Source organism: Lynx rufus, unplaced genomic scaffold (assembly GCF_022079265.1).
Source record: "Lynx rufus isolate CCGP_SWC_20201006 ecotype Redwood Valley unplaced genomic scaffold, mLynRuf1.p SCAF_15, whole genome shotgun sequence".
Classification (NCBI taxonomy): domain Eukaryota; kingdom Metazoa; phylum Chordata; class Mammalia; order Carnivora; family Felidae; genus Lynx; species Lynx rufus.
Genome location: NW_025814829.1, coordinates 21044009 through 21071168, shown reverse-complemented (window position 1 = coordinate 21071168; position 27160 = coordinate 21044009). Strand labels below are relative to the sequence as shown.

The 27160-nt window shown below is 46.1% G+C and overlaps 1 protein-coding gene across 9 annotated transcripts; it reads right to left on the bottom strand.

The window, feature by feature from the left end:
- Positions 1-2111: 2111 nt before the first annotated feature.
- Positions 2112-27144, bottom strand: PPP1R15B (protein phosphatase 1 regulatory subunit 15B). Of its 9 annotated transcripts, none has more exons than XR_006961561.1 (5): positions 24718-27134; positions 14459-14521; positions 11449-12529; positions 8625-8693; positions 2112-2240 (listed from the first exon to the last, which is right to left on the bottom strand). XR_006961561.1 is itself a non-coding variant. In XM_047076641.1 (3 exons), the coding sequence occupies exons 1-3, from the start codon at positions 26635-26637 to the stop codon at positions 12321-12323; spliced, it is 1605 nt and encodes a 534-aa protein (XP_046932597.1). In that variant the 5' UTR covers positions 26638-27144; the 3' UTR covers positions 10799-12320. The 9 variants fall into 9 exon arrangements, 4 of the variants coding, with proteins under 4 accessions (XP_046932597.1, XP_046932596.1, XP_046932595.1 ...); XR_006961560.1 differs by lacking the exon at positions 2112-2240 and adding an exon at positions 3102-4441; XR_006961559.1 differs by lacking the exon at positions 2112-2240 and having other exon boundaries at positions 8140-8693.
- Positions 27145-27160: the final 16 nt, after the last annotated feature.

Below are 27160 nucleotides of genomic sequence, written 5' to 3'. Positions count from 1 at the left end.
GTCCGGGCCAGAACTCTTGCCATTACATCATTTTGCCTCCAACTCTGGGAATTCACTCTGCCAACGTTTCCAAGTTGACCCCTGGATGCCAGGTCAAAGCTGAGCCCGTTCTGCGGATGCAGAGGAGTAGTAGAACCCCACACCCAACTTTGTCCTCCCTTCTCAGATCCTATGGGTTTCTAACCGAAAAAGCTGCGTTGGAGAGCAAAACAGAGCTACACCTGAGAAGCACAGGTGAGGCCCTGTGCCACTAACTTCCTGAATGGGGGAGGCTGGGAGGGTCAGGGATCAGACTCCCCTCCAACTTCAGTCGCCTGTCCACAGTCCCCAGTCTTGTGAAACACCTGTAAGGGACTCATCCTGCTGGTAAAGCACAGAGCCACCTACCCAGCCCCTGTGATATCGAAGGATCTGAACCCCCAGAATTATTGCCAAGATGCCCCCAGGGAAAATACCAGCAGCCAGCGCGCTCCCAGTCTAACCTGAGCAACCAGTAAGGGCAGCTGCTTGGGCCGAATGTGGGTGGAAATAGGGGTCGAAGTGACATATATTTGAAAACACGTATTCTGCCGCTGTCTTCTTTGAGGTGTAGGGGTTCCTGTTGATTTCTTCACGAGATTTTTGCATTATTTGTCTCTAATCCACCCTGGGGTTCCTTAGAATGTTTACCTAGACATGAAAAGGGTGTTGGTTGAGATTTGGAAATTTTTTTTTACTCATGTGGAAGAAGCAGTTTTGAAAATACTTTTCCAATCGTGGGGCATCCTCACCAGTGACTTTTCACATTGTAGATCTTGTTTATCAGGTGTGATCAGTATCAGTACTGCTCAGAAAGACATTTTATCAAAAGGAGTTCAAAATGAGGCAGAAAAGGAGTAGTAAAGTCAAATAAACACAGCCCTTGCTTCAACAGTTACCTGGAAGAGAGCAGGGGGGTTGATACGTTGAAATGAAAACCTTATGTGTTTTGTGGACCAGTTAAAAAGGTAGTTGTTCTCCCCTGAAGCGAATTTTATTTTACTTTTTTAAAAGGCAACAAAGCACATGGGTAAAAAGTACCTGTAATGTTTAGAAATGATTCTGATCCTCTCATATATTTTGAGGCCTCAGATTCATCACTTATATATAATTATGCTTTTCATTTGGTACCAGTGGTGGGTTGGAAAACAGCCCCCAAAGCTGTCCATGTTAAATCCCTGGAATCTACGAATGTGACCTTATTTGGAAAAAAGGTCTTTGCAGATGTAATTAAGTTAAGGATCTGGAGATGAAGAGATGATCCTGATTACTCGGGTGGGTCCTAAACTCGATGACAAGCATCCTCCATAAGAGACACGCAGGGGGAACTTTGAAGCAGACCAAAGGGGAGGAGGCAATGTGACCACAGAGGCACAGATTGAGGTGATGTGGCCACAAGTCAAAAATATGGACAGCCACCAGAAGCTGGAAGAGGCAAAGAAGGAATTCTGCACCCCCCCTCCCCCCCGAGCCTCCAGGGGGAGTGTGGCCCAGCCAACCTCTTGATGTTGGACTTCAGGCCTCCAGAACTGTGAGAAAATGCATTTGGGTCATTTTAAGCTGCCCAGGTTGTGGTGACTTCTTACAGCGGGCCTCAGAAATTGATGCAGTGCTTGTAAAAAAAATCTTACTGAGGCCTCAAGGAAATGTCTATTATCTTGACTTGTCCAATATCTAATCTCCTTTCTTCTGTTAATAGCCCCTGAATTTCCTTTCTGACATTGTCCCTTCTGCCACTCTCAGCCCATGGGGGTTGGATGGGCTGGCCTCGCCCCACGCCAGCCCTACTGGGGGGCAGGGACTGTGGCACGGATGTGGTGAATCTGACTCTCTGTTCCCCTGGCCATAGTGATTGGTTCAGGAAAGGACACATGACTCAGACCAAATCAATGAGATTTACTTTTTTTTTTTTAAGTTTATTTATTTATTTTGAGGGGGGGAGTGCAGGAGGGGCAGAGAGAGAAAGAGAGAGAGGAAGAGAGAGAGAATCCCAAGCAAGCTCCACACTGTCAGCGCAGAGCCCGATGTGGGCACTTGAAATTACAAACTGTGAGATCATGACCTGAGCCGAAACCAAGAGTCGGAGGCTTAACCGACTGAGCCTCCCAAGTGCCCCAGTGAAATTTACTTTTTTTAAAGGACCCAGAATTCTCTTTTTCTCTTGGATTTGAAGCTGGCAATTGTCGTTGGGAGCTCCTGGGATCTTCGGGTGGGAGAGGCCGCTGAAAGGGAAACCGATACAGGAAAAAGTGGAACCAGAGATAAGGAGAGCCCGGGTCCTCCTTATATCCCGTGAGCCCTCGGACCCAGCTCACCAGAGGACGCACTACCTCTGGGATTTCAACCTGTAGGTGCCCTTATTTGCTTCAGCCAGTTTGAATTGGGTTTCTGCCCCTAACAACCAAAAAGTCCTGACCAATACAAAGGTCACAGTGTCTCGTGTTTCTTTTCCTTTGGTGTAAACAATGTGGTTTTTTGGGGGGAAAGCCAATGAGATAACCACCTGCATTTTTTGTGATGCCCAGAACGAGAACGCTTCTCTTTCAGGAAAACCACAATTTTAGATCAAGAGAAGATCTGAGTGATCATCTCATCCGAAGCCTGCATTTTCCTCTTGGAGGACACAGGGAAACTCAGGAAGAACCCAGAATTGTGGCAATTCCACAGTAGAATTCCACAACTCGGGTCTCCTGGAAACCCAATCTGCAGCAGAAAGCTAGATTTCAAGACATTTACTTTATCGTGTAAACGTATTTGGCCAAGAGACTTACATAGTCACAAGAAGATTATAACAGATTCCTCTGCTCTATAAAGAATAACAACGATGGTAGTCTTTATTGAATGCTGGTATTTAATAGTTATGTTCGCCTCTAAATGAGGTGGAGAGCCAGTGGAGGGTTCCCTGTAGGGGTGCCATGATCTTCACGGTTTAATGTTTGGGGTTTTTTAATTTGTTTTTTATTTTGTTCTATTTTAGAGAGAGAGAGCATGCGAACCGGGGAGAGGGGCGGAGGGAGAGAGAGAAAGAATCCTAAGCAGGCTCCACGCTCAGCGCGGAGCCCAACGCAGGGCTCCATCCCATGACCCTAGAACACGACCTGAGCCAAAATCAAGAGTCAGACGCTTGGCTGACTGAGCCACCCAGGTGCCCCCTTCCTGGCTTAACATTTTCTCGAGGATCATTCTGGCTGCTGTTTGGACAGGGTAGAAGCAGAGTCCAGCTAGGAGACTACTGCAAGATACAGGGATGGCTCGGTTCACGGCGCTGGGGGTAGAAACGGTGAGAAATGACTTTTTCTGGGTATCTGTTGAAGGAAGAGCTGACAGATTTTCTGGTAGATTAGACTGTAACTGGGCTGTGAGGGGAAGGGAGGAGTCAGGATGACTCCGAGGTATTTGGGCCGAGCAGCTGGAGGACTGAGTTGCCATAGACTGAGACGAGGGCAGGCTGCAGGAGAGACAGGTGTGGCAGGGGAGAGTGGGGAGACGCAGGTTCGGTTCCAAGCACGTTACGCTGGAGATGCCTCGGAGATACCCAAGTAGAGATGCCAAGGAGGTGACTGGCCATACGAGGTGAGAGTCTGTCTCAGGAGTAGAGATACACATGTGGTGTTGCCCAGTGATTGGATGGTGGGAAAGCCACAAGGCTGGTTGAGGTCACAAAGGAAGTGAGTGTGGGGAGGGAGGAGGCGGGAGATCAGGGGCTGAGGACCGGGCACTCCGACTCTGAAAGGTCGAGTTAGTGAGAAGGAATCCGCAAAGGCAACTGGAAAACACGAGGCTAGTGAGGTAGGAGGACAAGAGGGAGCGGTGTCCTGAAGGGAAAAGCCTTGAGCGCAGTCACGTCCCTCGTAAGAAGGAATGTGCAGATGGGTGCTGCTAGTGTTCTAGAAGGGCTGAGGTTCGGGTGGGTTCTGCCTGAGCAGGAAGCGACTTGCACTCCTGCGCGAAAGGGTGGGGAGACAGCTCGGGTTATTTTTAAGTTGGTCTGACAACGGGCCTGGGGAAGATGATCGTTTGGCTAATGAGCCCTTGCCCGCCGGTGAGAAGTTCGCCTGAAATGTGCCCCCCTCAGCTCCATCTCCAAGGCGCCGCTCTGGCTTCTCCTGGGAAGGACGCCAGCCCAAGATGGCTGGCTGATTTCTCCTGCCAGGGCCGCGTCGTGGCGAGGAGCACTGGCACTGGCAGCTCCCCAGAGAGGGGAGGGGAGGAACGAAAGCGTCAGGCCTCCGCTCCGGGCAAGGAGATGTGGGCTGGGTGGAGCCGGGAGGACCGGCCCCATAGTCAACCTGCTGAGGTTTCCTCTCCGGGTCCCTTCTTGAATCCACGGTTCAGGCAATGCTCTTGTCGCGCCCCCTTTAAATGTCTGACCGGGGTTCTTCTAGAAAATGGCAGCTGGTGCTGACTTGGGCATTTCCTGGAACTAACACAGCACTTTGGCTCAGTTTAGCTCAATAAATGCATAAGGCACCATTACGCGCCTATCTCTATGTGAAAATGGCTCCAGCCTTCAGCCAACCGGTTTCTTCCCCTCCGGGCTCTGCCACCCCCCACTGTGCTGGTCTACACTCATCAGAGACTTTGGCTCCTGGCTTAGCACGTTCCTCGCCATGCCTTGGCTCCCTCTCATTCGGGGTGATTTCAGTACTAACGTGAGTGAACTGACCAATGTCCTAACCCCACAATACCTTACTATTCTCACCTCCGGGAACACTCACCTCCACGCCGTTAAATGATTCATACCCAAGACCATGCCTTAACCTTTCCGACCGCCCAGATTCACTCCAACTTGGAAAACATGAACTCCAACATCCCGCTTTCTGATCACAGTTTGGGCCCTCCTAACACCCTCGTTCCTCTTTTCTCCCTTCCCACCTGTTCCTGGCTTTCCTACAGGACCTCTGGGCTTCTCAGATTTCCTCCAAATCTATCAGTGAAAGCCTCACGTCACTTCCTGCGCCATTCAGCCCAAACTCACGGCCTCTCACAACATCCCCCACTAGCCAAAACCCTTATCCATTTGTCCTCAGCCGTATACACACTGCAAAACTACCCTCCGGATCAATCTGTCCACCTTTTCTGCTCCCGTGCCCAGAAAAGCTACAATATCCCCACTCTCCCTCCTTCCACTTCAGGTTGCTTAAAGAAGTGATGTCTGCGCTCAGAGTGCCTGACTCTTTGCCTCCCAGTTACACACAGTCTAGTGTCTGTCCCCACAGCTCCTTGAAAACAGCTGAAACTATTCTGGCAAAGGTAAGCACGCACTTCCAGGTCGCTAAGTCCAACAGGTGCTTCTTGGCCCTGCCTCCTCCCTGCCCTGGGTACCCCCGTCTGCTTCTCTATTCTGTGCCCCAGCCATCCCGAACCCCCTACAATGGCCTGTACCTTTGTGCCCTAGCCTCCTCGGCCTGGAGAACCCTTCTCTGCCTTTTCAGTCTCCTTCAAGGTGCAGCCCAGGGAGGAACCGTCTACACTTGCCTGACGTCCTGTGCTTATCACTATCTTAGTACTCATCCCTGTACAGGAATGGACTTTCCTGTCACCCCACAAGACTGGAACTCCTTGGGAGCAGCGACTGCCTTTTTGGGGCATGTATTTATTTATTTTGAAAGAGACAGACAGAGACAGTGTATGCACTGTATGTTTGCAGAGAGAGGGAGAGAGAAAATCTCAAGCAGGCTCCGCGCTGTCAGCACAGAGCCCAATGCAGGGGCTCGATCCCACAAACCGTGAGATCATGATCTGAGTTGAAATCAAGAGTTGGATGCTTAGCCCACTGAGCCACCCAGGTGCCCCCCCCCTTTTTTTTTTTAAGTTTTTATTTTAATCACCCTGTGTTCATCAAGACAAGTGCACTCCTTAATCCCTATCACCTGTCTCACTTATCCCCCCCTCCATCTCCCCTCTGGTAACCATCAGTTTGTTCTCTATAGCTCTCTATAGTCTGTTTCTTGGTTTATCTCTCTTTTATTTTCAGGGACTGTATTTTAAATCTGCTTTTTTGTCTTCATTTTTCCCAGTAGCATTTGGCCACTCCCACCTTCAGGAAGCTTTTTTTTTCTCTAGGCCTGCATGACACCCCATTCTCCTGGGTTACCTCCCACTTCAATGGCTATTCCTTCTTCATATCTTGGGTAACTGCTTCTCCCCTGCTTAACATCAGAATGTTGAGAGAATCCAAACTTCACCCTCGACCTGGATCTCCCCCTGGGCCATCTCCCCCATTGTGTTAAATTCCATCTATGGGCTGCTGGCTTCCAGATTTTTATCTGAATCTGACCTCTCCCTTGGGCTTCAGATGCATATATCCCATTGCCTAATCACTCACAGGGATGTTTAATAAATATCTCAAACTTAATGTGGTCAAAACAGGACTCTCGATTTCCAGCTCTAGATCTGTTCTTCCCAAGTACTCTTTATCTCAGTATGTGGCACCTTCAGTAATCACCGCATTGCTTGGCCCAAAAGCCTAGGACTAGGGTGACCACTTGTCCTGGTTTGCCCGGGGCCCGTCCTCGTTTTAGCCCTGAAAACCCTGTCCCAGGAAACTCCTCAGTCTCAAGCGAGCCGGGATGTTTGGTCATCTCACTTGGGAATCACCCAAGATCTCCTTCTTTTCTTCTCATTCCTCATCCAATCAACTGGATCTCCATCCACATATACCCTCTTTCCACCTCCACTGCCACCTCGTCCAAGCCTCCATCATGTCCCACACAGACCATCCCAATAGCCTCTCCATCTGGTGTCCCTCCTCCCTTGCTTGGCCCGCTGCTTTTTCACACAAGAGCCAGAGGATCTTTACAAAGAGAAAAACACACCACTAAGGGCTTGAATACCTACTAGTTCAAGCACTCCAACTACACTTAGAACAAATCCAAATTTCCTTCCTGTAGGCTCTGCATGATCTGGCCCTCGCCTCTCATCCACTGGCATTTCCTAGTTCACTCCCTTCTTCCCATCCCTCCCTTCCCCCATCACCTTATGACTCACTCCTTCCTACCATTCAGGTATGAGGCCAAAGTTACCCTCATGACTGTATCCAGAGTCATTCCCCAAGTTTCTCCCTATCGGATCTCTCTCTCTTCCATTATCTTCAAGGCATAGCTCACCACCTGACGTTACCTTGTTCATTTTTTTGTTTGTGTATCAACTCCCCCATCTAAGATGTAAGCTTGAGAGCAGAGCCCTTGCCAGCGTTGTTCACATCCCTGTTCTCAGCACTTGGCTCGGCACACAGCAAGTGCTCAGTAAATCTTTCCTAAATAAATGAATATTCAGCTGAGTACAGGGTCTCTCACTGTGGTCATAAAAGATATTGAATGAACAAATTAATGCGAGTCAAGCAAGCTCTAGGCTAAGCTCTGGGCCCACCTTCATAACTAAGCTATGGTGCTTTAGGGGTTTATGAGAAAGATATGTAAATCAAATTTTAAACTAAATAGTCATAACAATTATGAATATGCTGGGGAGTAAGAAATGTCATAACTGGGTGCCTGGGTGCCTCAGTTGGTTAAGCGTCCAACTTCGGCTCAGGTCACGATCTTGCAGTTCGTGCGTTCGAGCCCCGTGTCGGGCTCTGTGCTGGCAGCTCGGAGCCTGGAACCTGCTTCCGATTCTGTGTCTCCCCTTCTCTCTCTGCCCCTTCCCTGCTCACACTCTGTCTCTCTTTCTCTCAAAAGTAAACATTTAAAAAAAAAATGTCATAACCTTTTCCTTTTTTTTTTTTAAGTTTATTTATTTACTTTTGGGGGAGGGGCAGAGAGAGAGGGAGTGATAGAATCCCAAGCAGGCTCCACACTGTCAGCACAGAGCCCGATGTGGGGCTTGAACTCACGAACCAGTGAGATCACCACCTGAGCCGAAACCAATAGTCGGACGCTCAACTGACTGAGCCACCCAGCTGCGCCCCCCCTTTTATTTATTTATTTATTTTTTAATGTTTATTTATTTTTGAGACAGAGAGACAGAGCATGAATGGGGGAGGGTCAGAGAGAGAGGGAGACACAGAATCCGAAGCAGGCTCCAGGCTCCGAGCCATCAGCACAGAGCCCGATGCGGGGCTCGAACTCATGGACCGTGAGATCATGACCTGAGCCGAAGTCGGCCGCTTAACCAACTGAGCCACCCAGGTGCACCCCCCCCTTTTATTTTTAACTAAGCTTTATGCTCCACGTGGGGCTCGAACACAATCCATCTACCAATGACCCATGAAGTAATCCAAAAGAACCAGTTTGGCCATGTCACCGCCTTTATGTAGCATGAAACAGACCAAATCTCTTAGCATGGCCTTCAAAATACTCTATCATTTAGAGTAACAACTTTATTCTCCGCTACATTTTCCATCCCATAGAACTCATACCCAGTTTGCCTGACCTATTAGCCGTTCCCCAACATGTTTCTATATTCTTCCATTTTCACATTTTCTCTAAAGCTGTTTTTCCTACCTGAAATATCCTTTGCCTCCTTACCCATTAACTGCCCCCTTTCCCCAACATTTACCCAATTAAGAGTACTTATTTTTTCCAAGTCTAGCTCTATTTCCATCTCGTCTATGAAGACTGCCTGAGAGGGATGAGGCAGGGACTCGGGAAGCAGACTGGGTTTACCTGCCCATTTTTTGCCATTCTTCCTAGTTGTGTCATCTTGGGTAGGTCATGATGCTTTGGGTCCTTCATCTGTAAATTGGGAGATAGATAAAATACATCACATAATTTACAGCAGAAAGAAGGAAATGGATTACAAATCAGAAATTACTGGACCAGGGGCGCCTGGGTGGCGCAGTCAGTTAAGCGTCCGACTTCAGCCAGGTCACGATCTCGCGGTCCGTGAGTTCGAGCCCCGCGTCAGGCTCTGGGCTGATGGCTCGGAGCCTGGAGCCTGTTTCCGATTCTGTGTCTCCCTCTCTCTCTGCCCCTCCCCTGTTCATGCTCTGTCTCTCTCTGTCCCAAAAATAAATAAAAAACGTTGAAAAAAAATTAAAAAAAAAAAGAAATTACTGGACCAGAGGGGCACCTGGGTGGCTCAGTCCGTTGAGCAACCGACTCCTGATTTCAGCTCAGGTCATGATCCCAGTGTCGTGGGATTGAGCCCCATGTCGGGCTTTGTGCTGACAACACAGAGCCTGCTTGGATTCTCTGTCTTCCTCTCTCTCTCTGCCCTTCCCCTGCTCGTGCTCTCTCTCTCTTAAAAATAAATAAATATTTAGGGGCGCCTGGGTGGCTTGGTTGGTTAAGCGTCCGACTTCAGCTCAGGTCATGATCTCACGGTCTGTGAGTTCGAGCCCCGCGTCGGGCTCTGTGCTGACAGCTCAGAGCCTGGAGCCTGTATCAGATTCTGTGTCTCCCTCTCTCTCTGCCCCTTCCCTGTTCATTCTCTGTCTCTCTCTGTCTCAGAAATAAATAAATGTTAAAAAAAAAAATTAAAAAAAAAATAAATATTTAAAAAAGTTTTAAAGTAATAATGGAAGGTATAGGTCTTTAAAATATATATATGTGACTTCGCATTAGGGAAAGATTTTTGAGAAATGGCACAAAAAGCATGGACCATGGAAGAAAAAATGGATAAACTGGACTTCTACAAAATTTTAAAATTTGCTCTTAAATGACATGATTAACAAAATGAGGGGTGCCTGGGTGGCTCAGTCAGTTAAGCATCCAACTTCAGCTCAGACCATCATCTCGCAGTCCATGAGTTCAAGCCCCACGTCAGGCTCTGTGCTGACAGCTCAGAGCCTGGAGCCTGTTTTAGATTCTGTGTCTCCCTCTCTCTCTGCCCCTGCCCCACTTGCACTCTGTCTCTGTCTCTGTCTCTCTCTGTCAAAAATAAATAAACGTGAAAAAAATGAAAAGGCCAGCCATAGACTGGGAGAAAATACGGGTAAAACATATACATGGTAAGGGATTTATATCTAAGTCCCAAATACACACACACACACACACACACACACACACACACACAATCTTGGTTAAAAACAGACCAAAGATCTGAACACATACTTCACCAAGGAAGATATTTGCTGTTTCAAATCGACTTATGAAAAGATGTGCCATAACATTAAACGTCAAGAACATGCAAATTTATACCAGAATAAGATACCGCTGCAAATCCACTAGAAGAGCTAAACTTAAAAAGACTTACAATATCAAGCAGGGGTAAGGACATGGAAACATTGGATCTCTCATACGTTGCTGCCAAGTGGTACAGCCGCTTTGGAAAACTGGAAGTTGTTTCCTTATAAAATTAAACATATACTTACCATGTGATCCGGCAGTCTCACTCCTAAACTTATCCAAAAGGAATGGAAGTGTATGGCCACAGAAACACTTGTATACACATGTTCACAGCAGCTTTATTCATTTATGCAGCATTTATGCAGCTATTTATTCAATAGCCACAAATTGTAGACAAACCACCTGTCCCTCTACTAGTGATTGAATAAATAAATTGTGGTGTAATCGTACAAGTAATACTACTCAGCAACTGAAAGGGTGGACAACTGATATACCCAAGAGCATAAATGAATTTCAAAAGTATTACACTCGATTAAACAAGTCAGACACAAAGGGTACATACCGTATGTAAGATACAATTTTTGTGAAACTCTAGAAAAGGTAAAATAGTGATAAAAAGCAGGTCATTGGGGACGCCGGGGTGGCTCAGTTGGTTGGGCATCCAACGCTTGATTTCAGCTCAGGTCGTGATCTCGTGGTTCGTGGGTTCGAGCCCCGTGCCGGCCTCTGCACTGAAAGCGTGGAGCCTGCTTGGGATTCTCTCTCTTCCCCCCTCTCTGCCATTCCCATGTGCTCTCTCTCTCTCAAAATAAATAAACAAAGCAAGAAAAAAAGAAAACAAGGCAGATCACTGGCTGCCAAAAGCTGGAGGTTGGTTGAATACGAAATAGTGTGCGGGAGGGGCACCTGGCTGGCCCAATCAGTCCAGCATGCAACTCCTGATCTCAGAGTCTTGAGTTCAAGCCCCACGTTGTGCGTGGACCTCACTTTAAAAAAAAAAAAAAGAGAGCATGGGGGAGCTTTTTGAGGTAGTGGAAATGCTCTTTATCTACCTAACGAGGAAGTGCCTTTCATAACACCAAACCTCATGCTCTCACTTGAAAGAATCACCTGATTTAAAACTGTAGGTGTAAATTCACCACTAGTAATACTAGCTTCTCAAGAACACCGCAATTACTATAAATAAGCATAATGTGTACGTGGAAGACAGACTTTCCACACATTTAATTGCTTTTCTGAAACACACGAGTCAATAAATTCCTGAACTGTGCGTGTTGGTGGGGGAGCCGGTCCACTGGGAGGAGGCAGCCATGGAAATTATCACTTGAGTTGACGAAAAGTATGTTGTGCCCCTAAGACATCCGGGTTACTATGCTGTGAGGTAGACCGGGGCCAGCCCGTGGAGCCAATACCAACTTACCAAAGAGCGGTCCTGGATGTCCACCTGGCCTTGGCTACTAGCGTTAGGAGGGAATCGGGCAACAGCAGCCCGAAACCCCAGCCCAGCGGTTCTTGAGGATCCTTTCCACCTTCCGAGCTGGTCTCGTGTACAGCTCTGTGATTAGACACAGTGATTCTCCACGCCTCGAGCAATGTGCCACCCTCTCTCCTGTCACTGAGGATGACTGCCCTGGTTCACCAGCATGCAATAGCAAGCAGAATGCTAAGCAAATAGCTGAGTGACATGAAGCCCTGGACTGGAAAAACCCTAACCCGGAAAGTCGAGCCAAGATCCGACATCATCGGCCTCTTAGATTCCACCTCCAGTCTCCTAAATTAGCCTCTCTCTGTGGAGCTCAGGAAGAATCGATTCACTTGTTCGCGTTCAAATACAAACCTTGGTACTCCCACAGGGAACCGCCTCCACTTCCGGGCACTCACCACCAAAAGGTGGAGTCACAATGGGCAGGCCTGGACCGGGCAGGGCAGTTCTCCCGCCCGGTTACACACCGCGGGAATGGCCTCCAAGGGAGCAGTAGTACATTGGTAACAGCAGGGATCCACCAGGCACTCTGAGATGGTGAGGAGCGCCATCTAGTGGAATCAACGGAGCATCTCTAGAAACCCCCAGCCGCAAGGGAAGAGAACAGATACCCTGGCGCCGCAACACAGGCTGTTAATTCTGGAAAAGAAAAGGACTCGGCCGATGTGCTCACATGTGAAAGTCAGCAGTTGACATGCACCGTATTAAGGACACTCGAATGAACTGATGTGGTATCCCCAGCCAGGTTGACGCTTGCGATTCCATTCCACAAAGTTAAGAGCGTCCGGCGGCTTCCCTGGGAGGACCTTTCAGTTCCGTGATTCGACCTCATCTATGATCGGGGCACATTTGTTTGTAATCAGACGTGGCTGCGTCCATGAGACCTCAGCGAACGCTCTGTGAGAGGTGACTTTACCAAAGTGATTAACCTGGAGCACCTGGCTGGCTCGGCTGGAAGAGCGCGCGGCTCTTGATCTCGGGGTTGTGAGTTTGAGCCCCACGTTGGGTGTAGAGATTACTAAACACACACATACACGCAAACGAAGGAAAGAAAAGAAAAAAGTGATTAACTCATTCAAGAGATTAAATAAATAAACAAATAAATAAATAAATAAATAAATAAATAAATGAAAGTGATTTACTCATTCAAATCTTTGTTGAATATCTATATGCTAGTCACAGTTCCAGGCCAGCGAGGGTGGCAAAAGACAAGAAACAAGTGAAAATGTTAACAAGATGAGGTCAGACTGAACATAGTTTTTTTAAAAAGGTGAAGTGAGGAATGGGGCACCTGGGTGGCTCCGTCAGTTAAGCGTCCGACTTCGGCTCAGGTCATGATCTCACGGTCTGTGAGTTCGAGCCCCACGTCCGGCTCTGTGCTGACAACTCAGAGCCTGGAGCCCGCTTCAGATTCTGTGTCTGCCTCTCTCTCTGCCCCTCTCCTGCTCAGGCTGTCTCTCTCTCTCTCTTAAAAATAAACAAACATTGAAAAAATAAATAAATAAAAAGGTGAAGTGAGGGAAAGGGCAGGTTGTGGATAGGGCAGTGAGGAGTCTCTTGGAGGTACTTTTGAGATGAAGGACTCATCTTCTCATGAGGAAACATTTTTAAAGACAACCATCCCAGAATATATACGCAGATGCGTTTTCAAAACTGTTTTGGGACTGACTCCTCTCTGGTTTTTGCCTTCTGAGCCAATGCATGAACTCCACCAAGCAAAGCATGCTGGGGCACCCGGGTTAAGCATCTGACTCTTGGTTTCGGATCAGGTCATGATCTTGCGGTATCGTGGGTTCAGGCCTTGTGGAGGGCTCTGCGCTGAGAGTGCTTGGGATTCTCTCTCTCCCTCTCACTCTTTACCCCTCCCCCACTCGCGCTGTCTCTCTCTCTCTCAAAATAAATAAGTTTTTAAAAATTAAAAAAAGAAAAGAAAAGCATGCTTGGGGGCACCTGGCTGTCTCAGTCGGTACAGCACGAGACTCTTCATCCCGAGGTTGTAAGTTCAAGCCTCATGTTGGGGGTAGATATTACTTAAAATCCTAGGGGCACCCGGGTGGCTCAGTCAGTTGAGTGTCTGACTCTTGATCTCGGCTCAGTCATGATCTCACAGTTCGTGAGTTTGAGCCCCCCATCGGGCTCTGCAGCTGATAGCATGGAGCCTCCTTGGAATTCTCTCTCTCTTCCTCTATCTCTGCCCCTCCCCTGCTCACGTTCCCGCTCTCTCAAAATAATAATAAACTTTTAAAAATAAAATCTTTTAAAAAAGAAACAGAAAAGAAAACCAGGTTTAACTCAAAATGGTATACTGCATGCAGCTTTACTCTTATCTCTCTTTTTGACCCTGAACATCTTTGGGATATTTATGAAAATTAACCCAGTCTTTTTTTTTCCAATTATTTCTTTTTGAGAAAGATGGAAAGAGAGAGAGGGGGCACAAGCAGGGGAGGGGCAGAGAGAGAGGGAGAGAGAATACCAAGCAGGTTCCACACTGTGCTAACCCTAACCCTAACCCTAACTCACAAACTGTAGGATCATGACCTGAGCCAAAATCAGGAGTCAGACACTTAACTGACTGAGCCACCCAGGTGCCCCATCTCAGTGTATTTATGTTTTTAATGTTTATTTATTTTGAGAGAGAGAGAGTAAGCAGGGGAGGGGCAGAGAGAGAGGGAGAGAGACTACCAAGCAGGTTCCACACTGTCAGTGCAGAGCCCAGTGGGAGGCTCGAACCCACGAAACAGATCATGACCTGAGCCGAAATCTGAGAGTCTGACAATTCACTGACTGAACCCCCCCAGGCACCCCCAAAATTAATCCAGTCTTAAACCACATATATGGTAACCTATTATTTTGGTGGGAAAGTATGCAGCAAGCTCTGGAGAGAGTTAAGGCCCCTGTGAGCTCCTTTCTTCCTCTTGGGTAGACGGTGTCTTTAATGAGCACACACCTCTGGCAAACTGTGCTGTTCTTTTGCTGCGGAGGTCCTCATGCTTGTCTTCTAGGGAAGGATCTGCAAGAACAATAGTGAACAGATGGAGGAAAGAGTAAAAGATGAAAAGAACAAAACTTGCTAAATCACTCCCAAGTTCGTCCCTTGTAGTTCAGGTTTCTGGACCTTATGTCCTCATCAGATCCCTGGGGTATCTTCCCGATGGGTCAAGCAACCCGCTTTCTATACACCTAGCTTCCTCTGTCTTCCCTGGTGAGATTACAGAGCCGGCCGATGGTAAAACAGGGATGCAACTCAAATTATTACATAGTAACACATACCCCTACCGACCCCCTGTATTCTCCATTCCATGTGTAAAATGGTTTCTTTAAATTCCCTGATGGCAAATTTGTCACTAAAACATATTAATTGGAAGCAATATAAATCTTGCTTAGTGAATCCTCAAAGTGAGTGAGGTTAGAAGAGATTGATGTATCCTATTTATTACCCCTATTGCTCTAGATATTGATATCACGCAACCTTTGTATTTTAAAGTCATAACTGACCGACACAAACAGTCTCTCTGGAGCAAATCCAGGGAGCAAAAGACTAATGTTTTCTATTGACCACAAAGCATTCAATGAAGTCCATAAGGAAAAGATCCTAATGACCAACACAGAAAGATTCCAAAAAAACTAACATTCGTGTTATAATCAGTTAAATGAAGAAATATCAAAACCTCCTTATACATACAAAAGAAATGAAGTCTCTCAACTCAAAAGGGTACCCTGGGCAGCATACTTATTTTTTAGAATGTACTAAGAATTTTTTCATATATCTCTATATTAGATACTTTTATAACATGTGTTTTGTGAGAAAAAAAGACAAACAAGATATTTCCACTTTTTTTTTTTTTTTTTTTTTTAAAGAGAGAGAACGGGAGAGGGACAGAGGGAGAGAGAGAATCTCAAGCAGGCTCCATGCTCACTCAGTGCAGAGCCCAACACAGGGCTTGATCCCAAGACTCTGGGATCATGACCTGAGCCAAAATCAAGAGTTAGCAGCTCAACCGACTGAGCCCCCCAGAAACCCTCCATTTATTTTTAAAGGTACACAGAAGGGGGCGCCTGGCTGGCTCAGTCGGGAGAGCATGTGACACTTGATCTCAGGTTTATGAGTTTGGGCCCCGTGTTGGGTGTAGAGATTAAAAATAAAATCTTTAGGGGCACCTGGGTGGCTCGGTCGCTTAAGCGTCCGACTTCGGCTCAGGTCACGATCTCACGGTCCGTGAGTTCGAGCCCCGCGTCAGGCTCTGGGCTGACGGCTCAGAGCCTGGAGCCTGTTTCGGATTCTGTGTCTCCCTCTCTCTGACCCTCCCCCGTTCGTGCTCTGTCTCTCTCTGTCTCAAAAATAAATAAACGTTCAAAAAAATAATAAAAATAAAATCTTTAAAAAATAAAAGATAAAAGGTACACAGAGAATCCAAAGAAGTCTCCAGATGAGACCACCAAATTCCTAAATCTGTAACCAGCAAAATTTGAGGACAGTAATTAAATATTTGCCTTAAACTTTCTATTAAAGTAGAAAAAAAAACCAGCACAATTTCTCCATGATATCAGGAGTCATAACAATAAATCTGGTTTGATGTGAATATGGCTATTTCCATAAAACTTCCGGGAAGAGAGAGCCAAAAATGCTTCAATTAATCCCAAGATGGTATAAAGTATAACCTGGGGCTATCAATTCAATTTGTACTAAATACTGATTGCTTGCAACTATTTTTTCCTCCCGGTTCAGAACTATATCTTTAATAAATTTTCTTCATCAGCTAGGAAGATCCGAATACCCAAATTAAGAATGCTATTATGCCTTAATCCATTAATAGGCTTGTTATAACCCAAATGCTGTCTTTTTTTCAGGGTAAGAAGTTTGATTTTTCTGATGCTGCCGTCCCATTTATGCAACATTGTAAATGGGAGAATGTCATGATTTACAGTATCATGGTTATCATTAATAATAATGCACAAACTAAAGAAACATTAAGATTTCCCTGCTACTTAACTGGCACAGCCACTCTGGAAAACAATATGGGAGTTCCTCAAAAAGTTAAAAAACAGAACTGGGCGGGGGCATCTGGGTGGTTCAGTCGATTAAGTGTCTGAGTCTCGATTTCAGCTCAGATCATGATCTCACGATTCATGAGTCTGAGCCCCACATCGGGCTTTGCACTGACAGTGTGGAGGCTGCTTGGGATTCTCTCTTCCTCTCTCTCTGCCCGGGCCGCCCCCCCTCTCTCACAAAAAATAACCTAATTTAAAAAATCAAAAAATAGAACTATCCTGGGGTGCCTGGGTAGGTCAGTAGGTTGAGCATCCGACTTCAGCTCATGATCTCACAGTTCATGAGTTCAAGCCCCATGTGAGGCTCTGTGCTGACAGCTTGGAGCCTGGAGCCTGCTTATGATTCTGTGTCTCCCTCTCTCTCTCTGTCCCTCCCCCACTTGCTCTCTCTCAAAAATAAATATTAAATAAAATAGAACTACCCCACAACCCAGCAGTTGCACTACTATGTATTTATCCAAAGGATACAAACATGATGATTTGAAGGGGCACGTGCCCTGATGTTCATAGTAGCGTTATCAACAATAGCCAAACTATGGAAAGAGCCCACATCTATTGGCTGATGAATGGATAAAGAGGTGGCATACACACACACACACACACACACACACACACACACACACACACAATGGGATATTACTCAGTCATCAAAAGAAATGAAACCTGGCCATTTGCAATGATGTGGATGGAGCTAGTGTGCTATGCTAAGTGAAGTCAATCAGAGAAAAACAAATACCATGATTTCACTGATATCTGGAATTTAAGAAATAAAACAGATGAACATAGGGGAAGGGAAGAAAATATAAGACAAAACCAGAGACAAACCATAAGACTCTTCACTATAGAGAACAAACTGAGGGTTGCTGGAGGGGAGATGGATGGGGGGGATGGGCTAAATGGGTGAGGGGTATTAAGGAGGACACTTGTGGGGTGCCTGGGTGGCTCAGTCGGTTGAGCATTGGGCTTCGGCTCAGGTCACGATCCCACAGTTCGTGGGTTCGAGCCCCGAGATGGGCTCTGTGCTGACAGCTCAGAGCCTGGAGCCTGCGTCGGATTCTGTGTCTGCCTCTCTCTCTGCCCCTCCCCTGCTCGCACTCTGTCTTTGTGTCTCAAAAATAAATAAAGGAAAAAAAAAAAAGACACTTGTGATGAGCACTGGGTGTATGTAAGTGATGAATCACTGGGTTCTACTCCTGAAACCAATACTATACTGTGTTAACTAACTTGAATTTAAACTTAAAAAAAAAAAAAAAAAATTTCCCTGTACCTAAGAGAAACACTATGCTAAGCCGAGCATGTGAATTTGACTGCTTCTGTGAAATACTCCATTTTACTGTTTTCTTTGCAGAAGTGGATGCCTGGGCCAATTTTGGAATCAAATCCCCAGTCTCTAAGAAGGGCATTTCATACTCTAAGAACCAAATTCCCCTATTAAAACTTGGTTTGCAATCCTACTCATCCCCTTAAAATTCCTCCCCTTCAACAAGCTGAGGTGCAATTTACATGTCACATAACCTTTTTAAAGTACAGAAATTTGTCCAGCCCCTCTAAGTTTATAGTGCTTTCACACAAGTACCTGAGTTAATCCTGAAAATTCTGCTCAGTAAGTCCAAAGCTAATGTAAAATACTAGGAAACATACAATATCAACTTGAACCAAAATATCATGTAACATCTAATAATTGCAAATATATTTATTACAATTTACAGATTAGTTAAAGTTATATACACAAATATAATTTTAGCTATAAAATCCCAACAAACTGGTTACATTTAAATCACTGCATCTGTAGAAGCCAATTTAGAGTCTCCTCGTCCCCTAAATTCACCTTCCTTAAATTATAAAAAAATAAAATCTGACAGTTTTGATTTCAAGTTAAAGATGAAGAGGCGCTGTTATCACATTTCAAACACTCAGAAAAGGAAATTTTACCTGTCTGTACAAAGCCTTTCACATGCTACATTGATACTTAAAGCACCATTGCAAGACTTGAAACGTGCACAATGTTCAGTGACAGCTTCCAGGTTTGACTTTGTTCTAACAACTAGGATTGGGATGAAATGACAAGAATTTTTTTCTCCTTCAGCCCCACTTAAAAATAGCCCCTTCTGTCCTTTTCATCACTGTCTGATCGCTTCTTTTAAAGGAGGGTGGTAAGTGGGAGAACTCTTCCCCAAGCTTTTACTCATTTGGTAGTGAGGTCGGAATCCCCAGGGAACAAGGTTCCAAAATCCAATACGTGTCAAGCTATGCCATTATTTTCACATAAGCGAGAGGTGCAAGATTTCAGGCGGAGCCTGTGAAATAACCAGTAGGCTGCAGGCTGGTTTTAAAAGAACGCCTAGACGCTTTCCATAAGCTTTGTTCAAGGCAAATGGTGCCTTCTTTCCATCTGACACAGCGGTGCTTGAAACCAGCCTGTTTCCACTGCGCTCCAGCAGGACTCTGCAAGTGCAGCCCCTACAATGGCCTCAAGTGGAGGCGCACAGCGCCCGGGGGGTAAGGGCTCTGCAAAAATGGGACCGGCTTTGATGATGGCGTACTCGCCGTGTATTCACCTGTGAGTATGTATGTTATCACTGGAGGCAATGCTTAGAGCAGACTGGATGGAAGTAATGACCAGGTAGATTATAAACTGAGGTAGTAACTCTGCCAGCACTTCTGATGAAAAATTTGTTTCCACACTGAAACAAGTTGAAACTGAAGAGGTCACCTGTTCTACTCATGTGTTCCATCACCTGCGACAGGAGGCACGTGGGGTAAAGAGGGACCAATAGGAGGAGATCAACATTACCTCGGCCTAACAGATGTGCACCATGTAGAGCCAACCAAGCAAACCAAGGACAATCAGTCACTGCAAAAACTTCAATTCAAAAGTGAACTTTGGGCTAAAAATATTAAGACTTTCGAGTTAAGTCTATAGTACCATCCTGGAAGTACAGGCCTTGTCTTACTTCTCTCAGTAACAGAACACAATAAACCTGGATATCGACTGAAGTCTGTATTTTATGTTGCAAACTGGAAAATTCAGAACTGCCCATTTCCAAGTTTACAGTGTCCCCCTGACAGGTTTTAAAAGTGACGGTGCTGAGACGTGAGATTAATAACACTGGTTTTCTGTTGAGAGCATACACAACAGAACCAAATTGCTCTGAGAGGTCTCCTAGCTCCTTCCTAGGACAATTCTTGGCTTTTCAACTTAAAAAATAAATGCCTATGATGCAATCATTGCTTTCCAGAGTCTTTTACAACAATTTCGACCTGCTGCAACATGCAAAGAACCACTGAATTGGGAACGACAGTAACATGTACAGAACCCTCTCCGAGACGGTTTGCACACAAGTTAAACATGTTAGACATTACAATTTGGCAGAAAGATGCAATTTTCCCAAACACCAGAAGAGTCCTACACATGGAAGTTTTGTGGCGGTTACTGAAAGTGTCTTAGGTAGAACTTCACCTAGAAACAATGACCCACCACACAACTTTCAACCAGAGTCATTTTTAGTAGAGGGAAAAAAAGTTGACACAAGATAATTTAAGCTGGTAGCATACACGAGATTATTTTCTCAGCTTTTAAGTTAGAAGGGCCACATCACTGACATAAAAATAGAGAGAGAGAACATAAAAGCCTCCTAATTTTAGAATGTCAGGGAGAAGAGCCCAGCGTTTTCAGACAGGTAAACATAATTTAAATTAGAATGGAAAATGGGCTTTGCACCCTATAAATATTGTTTCCCAAGAAAATAAGTTTTGGAAATGCAAAATTACACCTTAAACGGTCCCCTATATCACCTTGGCAAGCACAGAACATTCAAAAACACATCCAACTAAGTCAAAAAAGGGAGGATTAGAAACCACATCATCTCATCCTTCATTACCAGGGCTCGGCTTCAAACCTGGACATTTCTGAGTGGGATTGGTTGCAAAAAAAAAAAAAAAAAAAATTAGACTAGGTCACTGGGTCCAAGTTGCATATCCTCTAAAAAAAAAAGGACAGCTGCCAAATTTTGTTTTTAAAAGAAACCTCTCAAATAAGAGGTAGTGTATGCTCGAGTTAGAGGCTGTCAAACCATCTTAACATTGCTCGAAAGCAGTAAGTCCTTTGAAGCATGTTTCCTGGAGTCTATTGAACATTCTTTCTCTGTGCTCAACTGTCAAGCAATATCCAATAGCATCTTCTGTTTCTTGAATTCGTTTCTGGAACCTGCACCCATCCCGTGCAAATTCTTCCCATGGTCCTTTGCGGTCCTCATCACCACTTATATAATACTCAGTAACTTCTTCAAGGAAGGTTACCTATAAAGACAAAGACTATTTTTAATCGTGCTCTAGGATCTTACAATCATTGAGGTAATTAACCAAACCTTTATGCTACTAATTCTTTCGGAATATCAAACAACCCAGTACCTCAGAGGAATATTTGGTTTCAACTGTAACAGAAGTTTAAGAGAAAAAGAAGAAAGCAGCAGTAGTTCTGACTGATTAGATGGCCTCTCAATAAATAGTGAGCAAATGGCCATTTGCACCTACATGGATGGAACTGGAGGGTATTATGCTAAGCGAAATTAGAGAAAGACAAATGTCATATGACTTCACTCATAGGAGGAATTTAACAGACAATACAGGTGAATGTAAGGGAAGGGAAGCAAAAATCATATACAAACAGCGAGGGGGACGAAACAGAAGAGACTCTTAAAAATGGAGAACAAACCCAGGGTTACTGGAGGGGTGGTTGGAGGGGGGATGGGCTAAATGGGGAAGGGGCATTATGGAATCTACTCCTGAAATCATTGTTGCACTACATGCTAACTTGGATGTAAATTTAAAAATTAAGCAATTAATTAAATTTTTTTTTTTTTTAAAGTGAGCAAATGCCATCTTAATTTCCTTCACACATACACATACATTCCTGCCCCCATCTGTCATCGTGTTGTTCTACCTCCCTCCTCTTGGTTTTGGTGTTAAGAAAATGAATCCAGATGGGGAACTGTAAGTCTCCTGATGTTATCCTTGTGTTTTTTTTTTTTTTTCCAATCCTTAGGGAAGCACAGTTCTGTGACACTTTTCTTCCAAAATGACAAATGTTTCCCCCAGAACTTTTCAGAAATATTTGAAACAGTTATTCGTCAATGTCAGTTGATGCTTTTCTTACGGCACCAAAAGCTTTAACAAGACCTTCACTATTTCTATTCTTTTTCCTTTTAAATAAAATTTCACTTTTTCGGTGCTTTCCAACTTTTGCATCATGAACATGTAGTGTTACTCTTATACTATTACTTTTGTAATCAGACTATTAAAAAGGTTACTTAGTCAACAAAATACAGCAAAATTAACATATTTTAAGGCTATGTTGCTAAGAGACTTTATGGTTGAGATAAAAACCCTTTTCATTCCTCCTTAATATGCTATCATTACATACACATGAAATTGTAAATATTATACTATACATGATTTCACGTAATGAGTGACAGTCCCTTTTTAACCCCTACTTAATTTTTAATATAGAAGTTTCTTTCGGACGGAGCTAAGTACAAAAGTAAATACTTGCTCTAAAATATGTTCGATAGTTACATCAGCTAATCCCACCGTGGCCTACTCCTTTCTCCTTTCCTTCCCTTTACATCAGGCCAAGGAATGCCCTCGAGGACAATTAGCAAGCATGTAACATCTTACTAGATATTGCATTCTAGAGTTACTCACTCATGGTGTCACTAAATAATAACAACAACATGGATAGAGTGTTTACCATATGCCAAGCTCCCTTCAGAGCACTTCACAATTTCTACCTCATTTAATCCTCACAGGACATGTACGATTATCACCTCCATTGTATAGAGAAGGAAAGAAAGGCAGGGAGGTTAATGGGCTTGTTTCAAATGACACAGCTTCCAGGAGGTGTAGCAAACAGACTGCAAACCGAGTGCGGCCCCACAATCTGCACTGTTAGTGCCGTGGCACAGGCGTTTCAAACTCCCATAGCTCAATGTTTCGTTTTAAGAATTAAACTATCAGGGGCGCCTGGGTGGCTCAGTCGGTTAAGCGTCCGACTTCAGCCCGGGTCGTGATCTCACGGTGAGTTCGAGCCCCACGTCGGGCTCTGTGCTGACAGCTCAGAGCCTGGAGCCTGCTTCTGATTCTGTGTCTCCCTCTCTTTCTGCCCCTCCCCTACTCAAGCTCTGTCTCTCCCTGTCTCAGAAATAAATAAACATTAAAAAAAAATTAAAAAAAAAAAAGAATTAGGCACTATCCACAATTCCCATCTACCTGAAGAATGTCAAGTACTAAAAGGCTGCCTGAATAATTTTACTATGTTTTAGACATAATCCTTTATAAATGTTGCTTCCACTTCATAGTCAGTAGTCTCCCAGCTACTTGACTCATCTCATTTTTACTCAATGAGTAAGCGAAAATGAGACATGAGACATGAGACTGGCCTGAGGTCCCTGAACTGTACAGCTACCATTTAAAGGCAAGGGGATGAATTAGGAGTGTTATTTACTCATCTCATTTAAATCATGCAATAACTCATACAATAGATGCAATTATTACTCCCATCAGATAAATGAGTCAATCAAGGCCATGAGAGGTCAAGTTACTTTGCAGGTCTGGCTGTCTTCCCAAATCTCTTGGCCCTAACAGCTCAGCAGGAGGGAACACAAGTCTCCAGATACCAAATGTGCATTCCGCTGCCCCACTTTGCTTTTTAATCTAGTCACGAAATAGGTCATTTTGTCAGGGGCCCATTAAAAATATAGAGAAAAGATCTTTTATGACGACATTTACAGAAGAGTGAACGAATTTTTTAACATGACTTATTCTACTTCTACAGGCGAGACATACGTTATCACCATTTAGAGAAATTTTCTACCCAGGAAGAGTTTCAAAAGATTAATTCAGCTGGCTATTTGGAGCCAATAGATTATGGCCCTGTCCGCTTGAAACTCTGATGCGGCAGAATCAGAGGGCAGCAATAATTTCCCCTTCTTTCTCTTTCCAAATAAGTGTACAGGAAACTAAAGAAACTTTCCCTCTACAATAAAAGACACCCTGTGTGCTTAGAGGGATTCCTCTCCAATTAATAACTTTAGCTGAATAAACAATAGAGGGAAAATACAAAGCAATTCAAAGGGCTTCCCAAAATAAGATTAACTTGACAATGTGTTAAAAGAATAAAATGTTCCATGAAGTTTTTGAGACTAGTTTAGGAAGCAACTACTCAAGTTAAGCCTAGTAAGTGACCATCATTGTTACAAATGATTATTAACCAGTAACTGGCCAATGAGAACTAATAACTAATAACTAATTGCACTCTTAGGAAAAGGCAATACTATTTCCTGGTTTTTGGGTTTTTTACCGTCAAAGTCACGTACATGTCAAAAAGTCTTTCATATTGAAACTAGTATTTTCTTTCATGGCAAACAACCAGACAAATCTGGCCTGCTACTTGGTACCATCATCCCTCTGGGTCCTAATGGACAGTAATGAAGACACTGTTATCCCATAAATAAAATATTAAGGTCTGCAAATGACGTACCACATTTAAAAACTCTATGGCTACAACAGGACCTGACCAACCTCCCGAAAAATTTAAATTGTGTATACACACAAGGTTTAATTTTTCTGTTCCGTAAAAAAGAGTGGAAAGTTGAAGTTTGCATGCAAATAGCCCAGAGCTACAAACCCAAATGAAAAGGGCACTTTCCGGGGCGCCTGGGTGGCTCAGTCGGTTAAGCATCTTACTTCGGCTCAGGTCATGATCTCACACTCCGTGAGATCGAGCCCCACGTCCGGCTCTGTGCTGACAGCTCAGAGCCTCGAGCCTGCTTTGGATTCTGTGTGTCCCTCTCTCTGACCCTCCCTCGTTCATGCTCTTTCTCTGTCTCAAAAATAAATAACCATTAACAACAACAAAGGGCACTTTCCTGCTAACGTCTATATCCCAGTGTCTTCCATCTGGACAGGAACAACATTCTACAAGAGGGAAGAAGGGGGGGTGGAGGTGGGAGGGTGTCATTTCTTAATCCGAGTATATAAGCTTAGAGTCCTTCTGCGCAAAAAATATGCACGACTATGCCTCCAGAAAAGTCATCCTATTGTATTTAACCGCATCAAAACAGTACAAATTAACAGGCACATTAGAAGAAAGACACAAACCTTTTTCCTCTTGATACGCGTGTGTCTTTGTCCAGAAAGAACCCCACCCTGTCCCAAGTCTGGACCTTCGGTTTCTCGGCTCCCTAACAGGTGCACCTCACAAGAAAGTAAGGTGTGATACTCCGAAATGGCCGCAGCGGGCTCAGACGGCCTCTCTGGGTCGCAACAGCCTTTCCAAATTTTCCCTGATGTTTGAAAAGGAGCCTTAAAATTTAAAAGGTTGTAGGGGTCATCGGAATTACAGAAAGAATTCCACAGTTTGAGATTCTCTGCTTCATCTGCACTAGATTCCCAGTCCTCTTCCTCCCCAGAATTCTGGTCAGGAGACTCGGGAAGGCTTCCGGTCTGGGGAGAATTCTCTAGGTCAGACTTGTCAGACAAATCCTTCTCGGAGTCAGAAGGGGCTCCAGGAACAATTCTGGCAGCAGTCTGAATTGTTGCCGTAAAGTTTTGGGGATTATACGGATCTACGCTATAGAAAGAGTTCCAAAGCTGAAGCCCTTCAGAGTCTTGTTCAAGGTCTGATTCTGAGAATGAGCTATCACTATCAAAACCATCATCCTCAGCCTCCTCATCCCAACCCTCACCTTCGGAATCAGAACTTGTTTCCGGGTCACTGGATGCGCCTCCCAAAATGTAATCTATCAACCTGTTGCTACAGGCTGGTCTCGAGGATAAGGGAATGTCATCCTCTAGGTCTGAGGAGTCAACTACACTTATTTGGTCCTCGCCAGGCTCCTTTTCCACCGGTACCTCACGAGATGGACAGCCTTCTGAAGGCCCCGGTTTCTCCACAGCAAGCGGGTCCTCTGTGGTCACCAACGCGACTTCCTCCTCGGTTCCCGGCTTCTGGGCGGTTCCGGGAACGGCTCCAGCAGAGGGAACACACTGTGTCGGACTGTCTCCGCCGGGTTGCGGATCCATCCGGAGCAAGCTGTGCTCCTCCTCCAGACTGTGGTAGCCATGATCTTGGTCTGGGCTGGGTAACGCTTGCCCCTTGCTGGCCTGCTGGAGGAATTCCAGCCGTTTCATGCGAAGATGGTGGATTTCGGGCAGGCCCTCTCTAGAAAGGGGCGGACATCCCCGCCACGAAGCGCAAGTGATCTCTGCCTTCAGTGGCTGGGGAGGGTCATGGGCCTCAGTCACACAGCTGCCCTCGGGGCTGAGGGTCTGGAAATCAACTAGCTCGCCACTTCCCACGCCGCTCTGATAGCCGAGCCCCACCCGGGGCAGGGAGTCCAGATAGGAGGGGTTCAACAAATAGGAGACCACGCTGAAACTGCTTACACGCTTAACGTTTGGAGGCCCGGAGGGCAAAGAGCCAAGTTCCCGGTCCGAGCAAAGATGGCCTTGAAGGCCACTCGGCAACAGCTCCACTCCCCACAGCTGGTGCTCTAACAGAAAAGCGTGTGCCGCGGGGTCCAGGGCTCCAGCCTTGGCTTTGAGTTCCGATGTTAGATCTAAAGACGAGCACTGCCAGTGGATCCCCTCCTCCAGCCAATTGAGGGGGCTGGCACCAGAGTCGTCCGAGGGGTCGAGCCGCAGCGAACTCAAAGATTTCTGCGCGGGGGGCGCGGCTGGGTCCTCCCGAGCCTTCAGGGCCCTCAGGGCGCTGGACCCTCCAGCAAAATCTAGCCATCTGGTCGGAACCATCTCTCCGAAAAGCTGGCTCCAAACCAGCAGCTTCTGAAGCAGGCTGGGGAGTGGCGCGAAGAGCTGGGAAAGCAGCTTCACCCAGTAGCTGGTCCGAGGCTGGGGGGAAGCAGCAAGTCTGGGGTCCCCGGAGTGTTCCGGGGCAGGAGGCGTGGGCAACTTGGAGGTGCCGGGCTGCGGGCGTCGAGGGAAGAAGAAGGGCAGCCGGATCCGGGAGCCCGGCCGAGAGGCTGGCCGTGGCCGAGACCCGTCTGCTGCCGGCTCCATCTCCTTGTTCTTGGCAGTCTTCTCAGGGCTGAAGGTCGGACGGGATTCGGAGCGGCCTAAACAGTCTTGGCCGGAGTCGGGGCCCCAGGCCGATCCCCGGGCCAGCAGAAGAACCACAGCGGGAAGCGGCTTCCGCCGCGGGCGGCAGACCACAGTCCGGAACGGCAGGCGCAGGACGTAGCGGCCGAGACGACATTCATCCTGGCGGGAAGAAGGTGTCCTAGTCCGCCCGAGGCCTCTCCACCATAGATAGAGCCCTCCCGCGGCGACGGCAGCGACTGTCCAGAAGAGACGGACCGTTAAAAAGCCCCTCGGCAGCGCGACCCCGGAAGGGCTGGGCAAGAGGACGCGGGTGGAAGCGAAGCCCAAAATGGCCGCGGGGCCAGCGCGGAGCAGGACACCCCCAGGCGAGAGAACGAGACGAAGGAGGGCGGCTGGCTACGCCACCAGCCCCGCGTCGCCCAACGTCACTCGCACAGCCTCGGCGGGAGGGCCTTTCCCCACTCGGGCGTGCGGCCCCTGA

Bases quoted from the DNA above. Each gene is read 5' to 3' on its own strand.
- PPP1R15B (XM_047076639.1), bottom strand. From the start codon at position 26,637: ATGGAGCCGGCAGCAGACGGGTCTCGGCCACGGCCAGCCTCTCGGCCG. The intron at 20,860-24,717 runs GTTTGTGTCTTT...TTGTCTTTATAG, and splicing joins CGCGTATCAAGAGGAAAAAG to GTAACCTTCCTTGAAGAAGT.